The sequence below is a fragment of the Vicia villosa genome, linkage group LG3 (assembly GCF_029867415.1).
Source record: "Vicia villosa cultivar HV-30 ecotype Madison, WI linkage group LG3, Vvil1.0, whole genome shotgun sequence".
Taxonomy (NCBI): Eukaryota; Viridiplantae; Streptophyta; class Magnoliopsida; order Fabales; family Fabaceae; genus Vicia; species Vicia villosa.
In genome coordinates, this window is record NC_081182.1 from 82,699,702 (window position 1) to 82,714,299 (window position 14,598).

Consider the following 14,598-nt stretch of genomic DNA (forward strand, 5'->3'; position numbering starts at 1 on the left):
TTTGTCAATAATAAAAGCAATTTAAAATTTTTCATCTAAAGACATACCTTCGGTGATGATCTCATAAGCAATTTTTTGAAGTTCATAATATTGAGCCTCCACAAACCTTTCAACTATAATATCTGATACTGTAGGTAGCGACTAACAATATACTTCATTTTCAGAGTCTCCCAAACCTATTTTGCAATATCGCAACTATTGAAATAATCATATAGGTCATCCACGAGTCCATTCAAAATATGATTTTGTAGATATATTCATTATCTTTCCATAAGGAGATTTCTTTCCTGAGCTGTAAATCGTTCGTTTTTATCTGTGCAACAGATTCAGGTTCAACATTATCATGTGTTCCATATGAATCCACATAACCCTTACTGTTAGTTTGTTCGGTTGATCCAGAAGTAGCCACAAGAATGTCCTTGGTCAGAACGTTGACGACCTTTTTTAGGGTTAAGAAAAAGTACATCTTTTGTTGCTAGCTTTTGAAGTAACTTTCCTCAAACTTGAACGATTTGTAAGAAACAACAACCTTAGAATTATCAATAATTTCTTTGACAGTTATGATAGTTCGAAACATCTTAAAATTGTTGTTTTACGGTTTTGAAAAAATTTACACTGAAGAAATTACTGATTCGAGTCGTAGACTAAGTCGTTCTATTTAAGATGTTTCACAACACTACTAAAAATTATGCAAAGAAGTCACTCAACCACGACACCTCTAAGATAAAATAACTCAGTTCTATACTATATGATTACTACTTGTGCAGTATAAATACATCCTCTGATGGTACAAAGACTATTTGAATATGATATAAATATCACTTATATATCTGGTATAAAGACCAAACTTAATAATTTCTCAAACAAAGAGAAATTCAAATGATTATCCAAATAAAAACCAAAAATAATACTTGATAATTTCTCAACTCAAACGATGAGAAATTTAAATAACTCTAAAAAGAATTTAAGAAAATACTCATAAAATTTAACAAGTTAAAAGAAATGGGAAGAAGTTTGCGCTTTGACAATTCGAAAGACGCGGGACTATGAGAGTGAAGAAGGTAAAACTCAATAGAAATTTTTGGCGTGTTTTGGAATAAAATGTGATTTTCTTATATAATGAAGTAAGTTAGTTAAGATGTCTAATCTAAGTAATGTGAGACTAAGGAATATTTTCGACTAAGACAAAAACACACTTATGTTTTTTTAATAATGTTAGACTTAAGGAACTCTTTCAAATTCATATTTCTATTGAAATATTGACATGTACCAATAATAATCCATTCATAAGCAAAGTATTCAATATGCGTGTTTTAAATGCTAGTAAATGCCTCGTCAAAACTCTTTACTTATTTTATTCAGCGTCCGATCTATAAACCTACACGGTAACACCTTTATCATATAGCACAAAGGCAAGGGTTTGAAGAGGTAACTACTCTAAGCCGTTCACAAGGCCTAAGGAGAAAAGGACAAAAGTAAAAAAAAAAACAAAAAAAACTGATATGAGAAACAAGTGTTCCACATCCTTACCTAAAATAAACAACTCTAACCTCTGATACGTCATCTACCGACCAGATCAATCAGAGAGTAGTATGCGCAGCACGCTGTATTCTCCGTTAAAAGTTTCAACCGCTTCCATTATATACGGAAAAGTGTGTCATTCTCAGATAATTCACTCATACATCTCTTCTTTTTTTTTATTGATGTAAGTGTTTTCGGTGTTAATTTGACAGATCCACCCCACACAACCGTGATGTAATCTGCACCACTGTACCAAAAATTCACTTCATCCATTGATCAATATGTTCTATTGTTCGGACTCGCAACAGTCATCATTTAACAAATAATTAAAATTTATATTTATATTAAAACAATTACAACAATAATTTACACTAAATGAATCAGAATGAGAATGAAAGGATGAAGTATAAGACATCATTGCATCATAATTGTGAATTCATGAAAGCTAAGAACACCATCCCCATTCAAATCAAATTGTTTAATCATAACTTTACATTCACCAATAGATTTAGACTCACCCATCTTCTTAAACATCCTCTTTAAACTCTTTGGTGTTATAAACCCACACTTGTCACTATCATTATACATCTCAAATGCTTCTTTCAAATCCCTCAACTTTTGCTCCTCACCACCTTCTTCCATCAAACTTATTAAATCCTCCAAACTCAAATAACCATCACCATCTGAATCCACAGCTTCAATAGCCATTTCAGCTTCTTTCAACAAAAGATCTTCTCCCAATAGTATCAGCTTCTGTCTTAGCTCTGCTGGTGAAACCTTTCCATCACCATCTTCATCAAAATACTTTATAACATGCTCGAATCCCGCATCTTTAATCATCTCTAACAATATTAAAACAGAATCCTTAAAATATGATCCTTTATGAGATTGTATATGTTTTGTGTGTAACAACAATCTTGGTTAAAGGTAACAACAATGTTGGAGTTTGTTATATATAGATTGGTTTTGATGTCGGTTTAGTTTAGTTTAGTAGCGTGTTGCGGTTGCATTGAAGAATGAAGATGTTACTAGATATAGATAAATATATAAGAATTAAGAAGTTGCTGGGAATATTCCAAATGATATTTTTTAAATTTAAACAGCATATGAATGGGAAGGTGTCACGATACAATATTAGGTCGACCAAATAATAATCAGATTAAATTATAGTCTTGGTCTCCTTATTTTGTCTGATTCACGAATTTAATCTCTCTATTTTAAATTCAAACAGTTTTGGTCGCTCTTATATTTTTTCAAAGAAAATCGATGAGATTTTTTATTTTTTTAACTTATATTTTTATCTACGAAATTCAATAATAAGTTTATATACGATGATTTGTCATGTTTTACAAGTAATTTGTCATTTAAAAAATGAAAATATCGTTAATTTTAAGTGAAAGAGTATGAAAGGAGAACTAAGATTGTTTAAATAAAAAATAAGGAGACCAAAACTGTTTAAATTTAAAATAGGAGAACCAATATCGTGAATTCGAGAAAATAGGAGACCACTGTAATTAAACCTAATAATTATATGATACCTATAACCTGTTCCATCAATATTTTTTGTTTTTGAGGTATGCAAAGTGGCAATTTCTGTTAGTTCAAGAAGGGATCCATTTTTTTCCCTTCATATAGGGGTATTCGTTGGTGTGGGTCGATCCACAAACCCGCTAACCCAAATAGAACCAACTCATAAATTATCCGAACTCATTCATTTATGGGTATACCCACTCCAACCCGTAGCAATCCATATAATTTTGGTTCAGATATCGGATTTGAGTTTTTCAACATGCGGACCCGTTGACCCAACTCATTGATGTTATATTAGTAATTTCTTATTTTTTTATTATTATTTTAAATAAAAATATAAAATTATTATCTCAGTAATAATTATAATTTTTCTAAAAAAATTTATTCACCATCAATTAGTTTACGAAATTCTAAGATTATATGTTGTTTCTTATTTTTTTTGTATTATTTCCAACTTACGTATTTTGTAACAATAATGTGTCTTGTGAAATTATATACTATTATCTAGTGTTATGTCATGTTGATGAATATTATTAGATATTATATGATGTGCTTCACTTATTTTGTGTGTTAGAAATGAGTATAAATGTATTGAATTGTGTTACAATATTTTTAAATTGAAAAAAATTATTATTTTTTAATTTGAAACACAACCCACGAACTCAACCCAACTCAACCCATAAATGAACGGGTCGGTTCGGGTTGGTTTTGATAATGAAATTGCGGATTGGACGGCGAACTCAACCCATTGAAGTTTGAACGTGTTAGGTAGCGAGTTAGGCCAAACCCGGTCCAATCCAACTCATGTACACCCTTACTTTCATACATTTGTGAGTTAAAGTTGATTAAAAAAGATATATTATTATGAGAGATAAAATTGTGGGACCCAATACAAGTTCTTTAAAGTTGCACTATTGAAAATAAAATTAAATCAATTACTTCAAAATGACATGCGACCGTGGAACCTACAAAATAATACAAATATGGATTGCACCATTGGAGATACTCTTACTGCCTAATAAGAGCTTAACGTGTGTCCATACCACAATATTGTAGTATGCTAATTTTTCTTAAGTGCACATGATAAGAAATCTAAAAATATTATCAAGTTCATGGCATTGAGCGTTCATAGATCTTTCATCTACCATTTAATACTTCTAGTAGCGGCTAACAACATACTTCTTTTTTCCAACTTCAATATCATTTCTTTTTTAGAGTTTCCGAAACTTATTTTGCGGTCTTGAAGATATAGAAATAATCATAAAGATCATCATCAATATCACTCATAATGTGATTTTTGTAGAGTTAATCATTATCTTGCAATATGAAAATCTCTTTCTTGAGTTGTAAACTGCTCGCGGCAGATTTAGTTTCAACACATTTAGTAGTTCCATCTGAATCTATAGATTTCTTGTTGTTAGTTTATTCGGTTGATCCAGAAGGAGCAACACGAAAGTCCCCAGTCAAAACATGGACAACCTTTTTCTAGGTTAAGAAAAACTGCATCTTTTGTTGTCAGCGTTTGAAATGATATTCCTCAAACTTGAATGATTTATCAGAGACAACAACCGCAAAATTACCAACAATTTCTTTGGTAGCCATAGCAGTTTTATAAACGTCTTAAAATTGTTGTTTACAGTTTTGAAAAAACAGTCATTGAAGAAATTACTGGGTCGAATCGCAGACAAGGTCGATCTCTTTAAGACATTTTGCGGCACTGCTCAAAATTATACAAAGCAGTCAAACTATCAAGACACCTCCATGATAAATCAAACTAGTTCTAATGTATGATTACTACTTGCACGGTAGGTAATCGATCTAGAATTACACCCTCGAATGGTACAAAGACCAGTCGATGGTAGTGTTAAAACTATTCATAGTTTCTAGCAAGAACTAGTCGTTGACGGTGCATACAAGCCACTCGAAAACTGAAAATAAAAATTTAAGAAGAAGCGGAGAGAGAGAGAGAGAGAGAGAGAGAGAGAGAGAGAGAGAGAGAGAAATCTGGAGTGAAAAATATGAGATGGGAAAGTCTCTATTTATAGGTGAGAAAATGATCTAAATTGGAGAGAATCGTGAGGGGAGTGGAACGGATTCGGCCTATAACTAGTTGTTGCAAACTTGGTCAACAAGTCATTCTGTGAAGCTTAGAAGGCAAGGCAAAAGTTCAATCAAACTTTAGGTTTCGGTTAATGTTACAGTTATTAATTAATAATTAATCATTAATTAGTTCATTAATTCCAACACATCATTAACTAATAATAACTAATTAATTTACACCCCACACGACTATTAAATCAATTAGTATTAAATAATTTTTCATTATTTCGGGTATAAAAAAATATTGGATCAAAGTCCTAGCCCAAACCAAAGACCGAATTGATTTAAGCTAGCTGGATGGATAGTAGTGGCGGCGGACGCGCATGTGTAATATTTCTTAGTAGTGTGCTCTCACCCAATTGGCCATCTTAGAATGTAAGCAAAATATCAACTTTGGTCCCTTAACTATACTCCTAGTTTTAGTTTGGTCCTTTAACTTTTTTTGTGCCAAAGTGGTCCTTTAACTTTTAATAGATGCATATGAGTATCTTCCGTCTACTCCTTTAGTCAAAGTCTGTTAAAAGTCTACATGGCAGTGACAGGTGGATTTGATCAAGTATTGTGATGAATTTAGTGTCAGAAAAATTGACGCTGAAAACTATTTCTGGATTTTAATTATTGTTGTTCATCTTTTCCACCCATGGAAACCCGAAACAAATTCATAAACACCACGGTGAAAGCGTAATCAAAAACACCTTACCAGCAAATAAGGATACGACATCTAACGTTTGTTGGTTCATCCACACAACTCAATCGTCTTCCGTCATATTTCAAGCTCCTGGGTAAAAGTTTTCCATCTTAGAGTTACTGCCAACACGCGAAAAAGAATTATCATAAGTATAAGCACTAGAGTGGGACTCCAACCACCACCTTACTTTGTCGTTTGTGGGGTTACAGTCGAAAGCATGATGATGCACTCTGATATAAGTATGGGCCTTGTGTTAATGTTTAAAGTCATCTACGATTGTGGAATTCACCTAGGGAAAAGAAAGAAAGGTGAAAACCCCGACAACCTCCCTAAGGGTGAGGCTACTGGTTGCTCTTTCACTCTCGGTCACAATAACTTCCTTTAAATCCTCCATCACCACCTTCCCAAGAAATTTTAGTGAATCAAAATACACACATAAAAGAAAGAGACTTCAAGTCAACCTTGAAAGAGGTGAACCTGATGATTTGCACTATGCAAGAATTGTTGAAGGATGTTGTACAGAGACATTGAAATGATAAACGATTGAACTATTAACAACGGAGAAGGGTTACTGCAAAAGACATGGAAAGAATTCTTCAAGCCGCACAAATGAGGAAACAAGGGATAGTTACCCAATAACATTTTATATATTCTTCAGGCAACTATATAATCCACGACAACATGTGTAAGGGAGTATGATCATTATGCTACCAACGATCATGATCTTGCATCGAATGGTTCAGAACACTCTAGTACCCATAAGATAAAAAGGCATCATCACTGTTAGGCCTAGGGCCACACGTCAAAACCCTCTAGCAAAACGTCAAGTTACTAAAAAGGCATTCAAAGCGCCTATTCCCAATGCTACCGGCGTCAAAGTTATTCCACTCCCTCCGACTAGAGGCTAGATTAAAAGCCTACATGACAAACCCTCGTTCCACTAACTAGAGAAAAGGGCTTAGGGGAAACTGTTTTGGGCGGCTCACAAGACATAATAGAAAGCCCTATGAGGAAAGGTGTGAAGAACAGGTACAACCTCTCTCAAGCACAGAGCACGTCATTCCGACCTCCAGTCAACTTTCTAGCGTCAGATGTAATCGGATAGTGATCCACAAGAAACGCCAGATTAAGCAGAAGCGGTTTTAAATGCCTAAGTTATATAAAGTTATGCATGGGCTGGGATCAAGATATTTTACTCATTGTTTCACTCAAACTACTTCTCATTTATTCATTGACTTGAGCATTGAAGTGTTAACATTGCATATCTTTCCTAATCTCCTAATCTGTTATGTCAAAAGCTCATTCCACCTCACTTGAACTCATTCTATCATCAGCTATTTTTTATGCTTGAGTAAAAAAGTGGATATAATTATGCGTGATGCATTTTAGTGGAATAAGGTATATGACAATTTTTTTTTGGGATGAGTACGTTTAGTAGAATAAACAATTTAACTAACATGAGTAAATACTTTTTTTGTTTGTTTTAACAATCGTATAAAAAATATCAAAAACAAATTGCTCAATTAAATGCCCTATAAAAATTCTTGTTAATTGAAATGAAAATCCACAAGTTAACTTGATTATAGTTGAACTTTATTGAAAAGAGGTTGAAACTGTTGAACTATGATAGACTTGTAGTTTGTTCAACTTATTTCATTTAAAATTCCTTTTTATCTATTTAATCATCATACTATTTAACTAGTTAATTTGATTGAAATAATTAACTTATAATGTTATACTAAAAAAAATTAAATATAAATCATGATGTTTTATCAAAAACTAGTTATTTATTTTTAATTCAGTTCTATTTATTCAAGTCTTAACTGATCTAGACTCTTTACTGCAGAAGATTTGCATCGTAACTGATAGACTATAATCTCAAAAAACAGAATCCTACAACCACCGATTGTTGTGTGTATAGCTGAATGTTGTTGTGTGTATAGCTGCTGCATGTATTCTGTGAGAAAGGGATATCGAAGGCTCCTCTTTAATGCTAGCTTGATACATTGGTGCTCCAGATACAATGAAATTTCTCCTTTGGGTTCAACAATTACTATCTACAAGGCTATTATGTAAATGGGGACCTAAAAATAAGATAAAGAAACAGAGCTAAGCTTATTGATTTGTGTTTAAAACGAGTTTGATCTGAAAGTTATATTAAATTTTAGCCAACAGAAAAATTATTTTTATCACTTCTACTAAAACCTAAATTTGAACACGAACAATGCTACATCAAACATGCATGGCAATATCTGTTTGACGTGCTTTTCTAATTTAAACTATTCCATATTACACATGGCTCTGTCCATTGCTACAGTAAATTTGTTATAATCTGAAAACTTAACACAACATCAGAGAGCATAGCAGCACTTGTGTATACATAAAACTGGTAACAGTTTTGAATATAAATCAGGTCCATGCAATTGATTCAAAGTAGGCAGACAAGTATAGGAAACTCAAAATATATCCATGAGTTACTGCATCAAGGTCCAGCTGCCTCGACCATCTCTTGCTCCACGGTGCTAGGGGTAACCGGGTTGTAATGGTAGTGAAGTTCACCAACATCATCACCAGACAATTTCTTCCATCCAGTTGGTCCCACATAGTAAACTAAAATCATATAAATAAATAAACAAGTTAGCGATTGTTAAGTTAATTACATGCCTTACAAATTTAAGGCAATAAAACATGCATATATGTAGCTGCGGCAAAAAGGCTGACCTGGTTAAAGGTAACTACAATAATAACATTTCATGTAACGAAGTAGTTTAGAACAAAATTTCATTTTAACAAGCTAGTTTAGAAACCAAGAACTATCTGCAAGTGGTATGCGAGTTGAAACCTGCTACTGTTTATCTCTATCTTATTAAAAGTGCTAAAATACTTTCTTAAACTCTCTCAGTAGTATGCTTACTAGCAAGTAACACCTAAGGGAGTACATTAACAAATCTAAAGATATCTTGTCAATGTTCTCCTGCTAAAAATACATGGGAGTATGTCTGCAATTTCTTATCTATATGTGTGAGACAGCAACAAAATGTCGTAAGCATATAGATATAGCTTGTCAATAAGGAAGAAAGATAAAATACCGCTAGCAACTCCACCACTAGCTCCATCACGAAATGTTGCGTGATAAATTGCTCTTCGAGCCAGTTCAGAAGCTTCCTCAACTGACATGTCATATTTGTACCTAGTATGACAGAAGTTTTTTGTTAACAAGATTTGGCAAAAGAATAGATGATAATTAAATAGGAAGTTTAGCTAACCCGCTGTCCAATACACCATAAGCATATGGAGAACCAGATCCAACTGAGAACCTAGTGCCTTTAAGTCTTCCACCTTCACTATCAACATAATATAGACCAGGACCCTAAAAAGATATTGATCATTGTAAGTCAAAATAGGACTGTTTGAGCAAAATCCATTTATTGGTTTAATGTGGGAATTACCGTTTCATCCCATCCAGCAATCATGGTACCGACAGATAATCCCATTCCACGATAAGAGTATAAAATATTTGCAAGCAACTTAGAGGCTCCTGTTACTGAAATTCTTCTTTTATTTGCCAACTCGTGCAAGCGACACTGCAGAGAAAAGAGGAGAAGCAACCCATAAAAACAAAAACAAATATAAATCAAACAAATGAAAAGCTGACACTTAAGTGTTGATCAGGATAAAAATACTCTGCACTAGTTATGGCAAGAACCGTCTCAATTAAGGATCAGTTTGGCCAAAACAGACTCACAATAATGGGTCAATCTGAATCGAATACCAGTTAACCATGAGGGAGTGGATTTCAATATGAAGCCTAATAAATTCAAATTATACCCATCCCAAAACCAATAGCAATGAAATAAGATCCAAGCCTGAGTATATCAAGTCTAAAGGATGTTCAAGGAAAAGTAATTGAAAGCATCCACATTATTGTAGCATAAGAGTGAGTTACAGTGGCCTCCCTTGAGGTTTGCCAAATATACATAAACATTGGTGCTAATGAATTATCAGTTGGAGTTAACCTTGAAATATTAAAACATGCTGGTCATATGCATTCATTATAAATTAGAATAGAATATGAAATGATATAGGGCAGCCACTGGAGCTGCAAGTTGCCTAAGGAGAAAATGCTATGTCAAGGTTGAAGGATAATAAATGTTGAGATGAGACAACTGCAAAGAACATAAATGGAATCAAATAAAAAATGATTCATCGTGCCGAGTAGCGCCCTTCAAAACAACATCTTCCCATTTCTTAAGTGGAAAAAGTTCTAAGAAACTGTTTACTTTGTGAAAATGTTCTGTTTTTATTTTCTTAAAAAATGTGTTCATTTTAACTTGCTAATAAGATGTGAGACACTTGAAATGAACAATTGTGATAGAGAGAAGATGAAATGCTAATTAGAAATAATTCATTATGGAAATAATTCATTATGGAAATAATGAAAACAATCTTTAGGCATTTTCATTGTTTCCGAAAAATGTAGACAGTTGTTCACTTCAAGAGTCTAGTATCTCTTGATTAACAAGTAAAATTAACACAAATTATAAAAAACCAAAATTTGTGCAGGTTTGGGAGTACAACTGAAGGAAGGCTTATAAGAATTGACCGGTACTACCTACAAACAAGATACATCTATTTTTAATTAGTCCATACCATAAGAACTCCATAGTTATGAGTGTTTGACTTGGAACAACTTCGGGATGAGTGACCTATTGGGAAGTTCCTAGAAAGAGTGTGAGTGATGGCAAAAGACGTTGAGGACTTGTGTTGGTTTGTGGGAACAGTCGGCAATACTTAAAAGCAATTTGGGATGTTACAAATAAAACATTTTCACAACATAAACAGAGACTAAGAGTTTGGTTATCTTTAAATTACATAACTATCCTTCGAAACAAAATCATCTTAAAGAAAAGGTTATCACCAGCCATACAGAATTGATTTTGGCACCATTTACATGGCCTGCCCAATAGATAGCAAAAGAAGATGTTTAGTTTCTACCCTCCCATTGTCCCAACCCCATCCACTCTCTTCCACTCCCTAATTGCTTCCTAATCACAGTCTAAGCTGCAATCTAGGGACACAATTTCCAGTCAACAAATATACACATGCTTCAAAATGGAAACAAAATTTCGCTACTAGCAACAACACAGTGATTACTATCAAACAATAACCAAGAAATGGCACTTTTGTTGGATACAAACAAGCACTTATTAAGAAATTGAGCTGAAAAGTAACAGAACAAACAAAATTAAGCATGCAATATAGAGAGCAGCCTATAATACCTTGATGCCAAGATTCCTATGCCAAAATTGGCAATCAGCAGCACCTCCGGCCATTGTCCCAAGCATGTAAGGATTGATTTCAATAATCTTCTTCACAGACTGTGATGCTATAACAAGCAAAAAAAAAAAAAACTCATAGTTTCATTAGAAGCAGTAACATAAAAAGTAGAAAACATTAGATAAGAATAGATAAACACTCACATATATATCCTCCCATACTGGCACGAGAATCAGCAGCAACCATAACACCTTCCTTAAAAATAAAAGCAAGAGTCGTAGTACCCTTGGCAGGCTTCACCATCTGAATAGCTTCTTTAAGGAAACCATCGAACTAACAAAACCCCAAAACACACAAAAATGTCAGATAAAACCCTAAAGCTTTAACCTTTTTTCTACTACCTAGTCATTTTTCATTATCAGCTTCAACCCTAATTTTATTTTGTTCTGATTTTTCCATGAACGCTTTCGGAATCGTAAAATTGAAAATATTGGAGGAAGAAAAAAGTACTCACGTCGTTGGAATTGGGAAGCTCGAAGGATGGAGGTGCGGTGATTTCTCCGGCGACGTCGTTTCCGTGTGAAATCAGAGAAGGAAACGATTGGAGACCGGTTGTATCGAGCTTCATGATTGTAGGTTAGTGAGTGTGACCTAATTGAGAAAAGAATGAAGCGTTGTTATTCAGTTAAGAAAGGAAAATAGAGAGAAATTAAAGGAAGAGTGAGAATGAAGATGGAGCACCGATTATGGTAGAAGAAGGAATTGCAGTGTGAGATCTTGAATGATGAGTTTTGAAGCAATGTGAGTGAAAGGAACTGATTTCTGTATGTGTTGGCTTGGGGGAAAAGGCAGGCCTTCTAATGGACCGGACCAATGGCTCGTTTTGTTTTTTTTTAATAGGGAATTTTTTAATACACCCTTATGGGGTGAACCACACCTCTCAAAATTCTAAATTGTCTTTTGAAGATCTATTTCCGAACGCATCAAAGTGGTTTAGATATGCATCTCCCAAAATATGGCAAGACAGAATGGTTGGCAGAACCAGAATTGTTTTTTGACTTTTTTTAAAAAGAATCAATGTTGGTTTGATCTGTAATTTGGTTAAACCGTTAATAAAAACACAAAAGTAAATCAATAAAACAAACACAATAAAGATATGTAATATTGTTCTGATATAGCGAAAAATAATACAAATGTTGTTCAAAAAGTACATAATGTAAAATTAATACATCGACAAATAAAAAAGGAAGGGCATAGCCTACTGCGTATGCCTTATCCTAACCCCTAACCCTTTCTCTGCCACTTATATCCCGCAACACTTGATGCCTCCATAATCATTATTTTTACGATGGTCACTGCTTCAGGACTGCCTCTCTCAATCACTCCTAGGTCCAAAGCTTCTTGCCCAATCAACAGTATACGTTGACAAATCGAAAAGACATCAATGGCATGGTCATCCTGGGCCTGCTGGTTCTCCAAGATCTCCTCATGTGCTGGCCTAGGTGGACGTCCGGGAATGTCTTGTGTCATGATAGGGTGTGACATTGTGTAGAACCATGTCAAGTATCCCTCCACAAAATGTCAACTACTCGATGCTGGCATAATCTAATACTCCTATGGCACCATATGATAGTCCTAATCCTAAAAGATGTCATCGAGATCTCGACGAACATTGGTGTCACGAACAGCCTGATATGGAGATATGGGAATGATTTACACATAGCCGAACTGTCGTATGCATCGCTCAGGAAGATACCTGACCATAATTTAACTCCCCATGCCAGCCACCCTGAGTATAATGAGATGGGATCAAAGGGGACCATCTCCTTGTGATCCTCGTAAGACATCCAGTTGATGTCATCATGAACAGTCCAGTCAAGATACACCCGGAACAGCGGCACATTATTATTCCCTCTTTGCAATATATACATGGCAGCCCGTGGTAACTCTTCACGATACTCCTCATCAATGTAGAAACCATGAATATGGTGGAAGTGGGAAATGATCCATCCCTGGAAAACGAATAAGAGCTACTAGCTCAATTGGTAATGGGAATGGATTGAACATGTACTTGAACCCTAGGGTACATGGTTCGATTCCCACGAATGGCAAAAACTTTACTAGAGAATGGGTAAAGAAGATCGTGAGGTAATAGTGCCGGGAGCGTCTTGCGAGGGGCCCGGACTGTTACATCAGCCATGTTGCATATGATTAAACTAGACAAGTGAGACAAAGTAGGTGAAACACATTGAAAATTAAGTCAAATAATGCAGCAGACAAAATACAAAAATGCAATGGGAAAGTCTCTTGCTTTTTTGAATAAAAACTCGTCCTGAAGTGAAATTCCGTAAGTTTTACAAAGATACATTTCCGTATTAATTTTAGGAAAAAAATAGAATCTAACTCATTTACGAATGGATAGTATGTGAATTAAGATGCATCCGAAAGTACATTTTTATATTACAGAGGTAGTTTTGATTTTTTTCACTAAGATATAGGAACAACCTTGAAAAAAATAATCCCTTTTTTTCATGCTAAATCATTTGTTTTGGTTAAACTTTAGAGTACTTAAATAATTGAATTAAGTGGTTAATAATTTCAATTACTTTTGAATCAATGAATAAAAAATAAAGACAAAATATTATTTTTGGTCCCGTAACTATACCCTAAGGTTCATTCTGGTCCCTTATCTCTAAAAAATGTCAAAGTGGTCCTTCAATTGTTCAAAAAGGATCACGTTTATCCTTTCTGTCAGCCCCGTTAGTTAAAGTCAATAAAATGGCGTATGTGGCATACATGTGGCAGACACGTGTTTATTTAAGTTGTCATGTGGGTTATTTTGTCTGAGGAATAAAATAGAAAAGAAAATGAAATAGAAACGTCATTGTCACTGTTGATTCTTGGTGGTTCTTGGAGGAAACCCTAGCGCAGCTGCCATTGACGAATCTCCAAGTTGAAGTTTATGCGAACGAAGACGAAGACAGCATTCAAGGTGAAAGCGAAGACGACCTTCATCAGAGGTAAGTTTCTTCATCAAAGGTAAGACGACCTCAAAACTGATCCTAATTTGATACACTGAAAATTAAGTTCAACAGGGTAACATGCCAAACCCCAAAACTAAAAACGTTGAAAACCCTAAAGTTAAGTTTGGAAGGTAAAAGACGGGGTTTAAGAGAAAATTTGAAATTGCAGTGTTTTGTGTGGAATAAGAGAAGTGAAAAATGAAAAGTATGGTTTACCAGCACTACCACAACCAACCATTAGGATGGTAGAAGAAAGAGGGAAATAGTGACGAAGAAAGGGTTTAAGATAGAGTAACGCTGATAGCAATCAAAGAAACCACCTTCTTGGATATAACGAGCGTCCCAATACACAGCGTCGCCATGATCATAGGTGTTGCAACTTGAAACGTCTCTGAACATGTTTTCCGGCAACTGAGCTGTGCGACAAGACAAGACAAGACAAGAGGATTTTGACAAAAT

At 34.5% G+C, this 14,598-nt stretch overlaps 2 protein-coding genes across 2 annotated transcripts; both read right to left on the reverse strand.

Annotated features, from left to right (window-relative positions):
* Positions 1–1,835: 1,835 nt before the first annotated feature.
* Positions 1,836–2,451, reverse strand: LOC131656223 (calcium-binding protein CML38-like). The gene has a single exon (XM_058925981.1). It carries the CDS (start codon positions 2,359–2,361, stop codon positions 1,936–1,938), a length of 426 nt encoding a protein of 141 aa, XP_058781964.1. The 5' UTR covers positions 2,362–2,451; the 3' UTR covers positions 1,836–1,935.
* Positions 2,452–8,049: 5,598 nt separating this feature from the next.
* On the reverse strand, positions 8,050–12,003 carry LOC131662068 (proteasome subunit beta type-5-like). The gene is made up of 8 exons (XM_058931753.1): positions 11,858–12,003; positions 11,631–11,767; positions 11,320–11,449; positions 11,119–11,225; positions 9,289–9,423; positions 9,106–9,209; positions 8,929–9,029; positions 8,050–8,449 (listed from the first exon to the last, which is right to left on the reverse strand). The coding sequence occupies exons 2-8, from the start codon at positions 11,742–11,744 to the stop codon at positions 8,322–8,324; spliced, it is 819 nt and encodes a 272-aa protein (XP_058787736.1). The 5' UTR covers positions 11,745–11,767; positions 11,858–12,003; the 3' UTR covers positions 8,050–8,321.
* Positions 12,004–14,598: the final 2,595 nt, after the last annotated feature.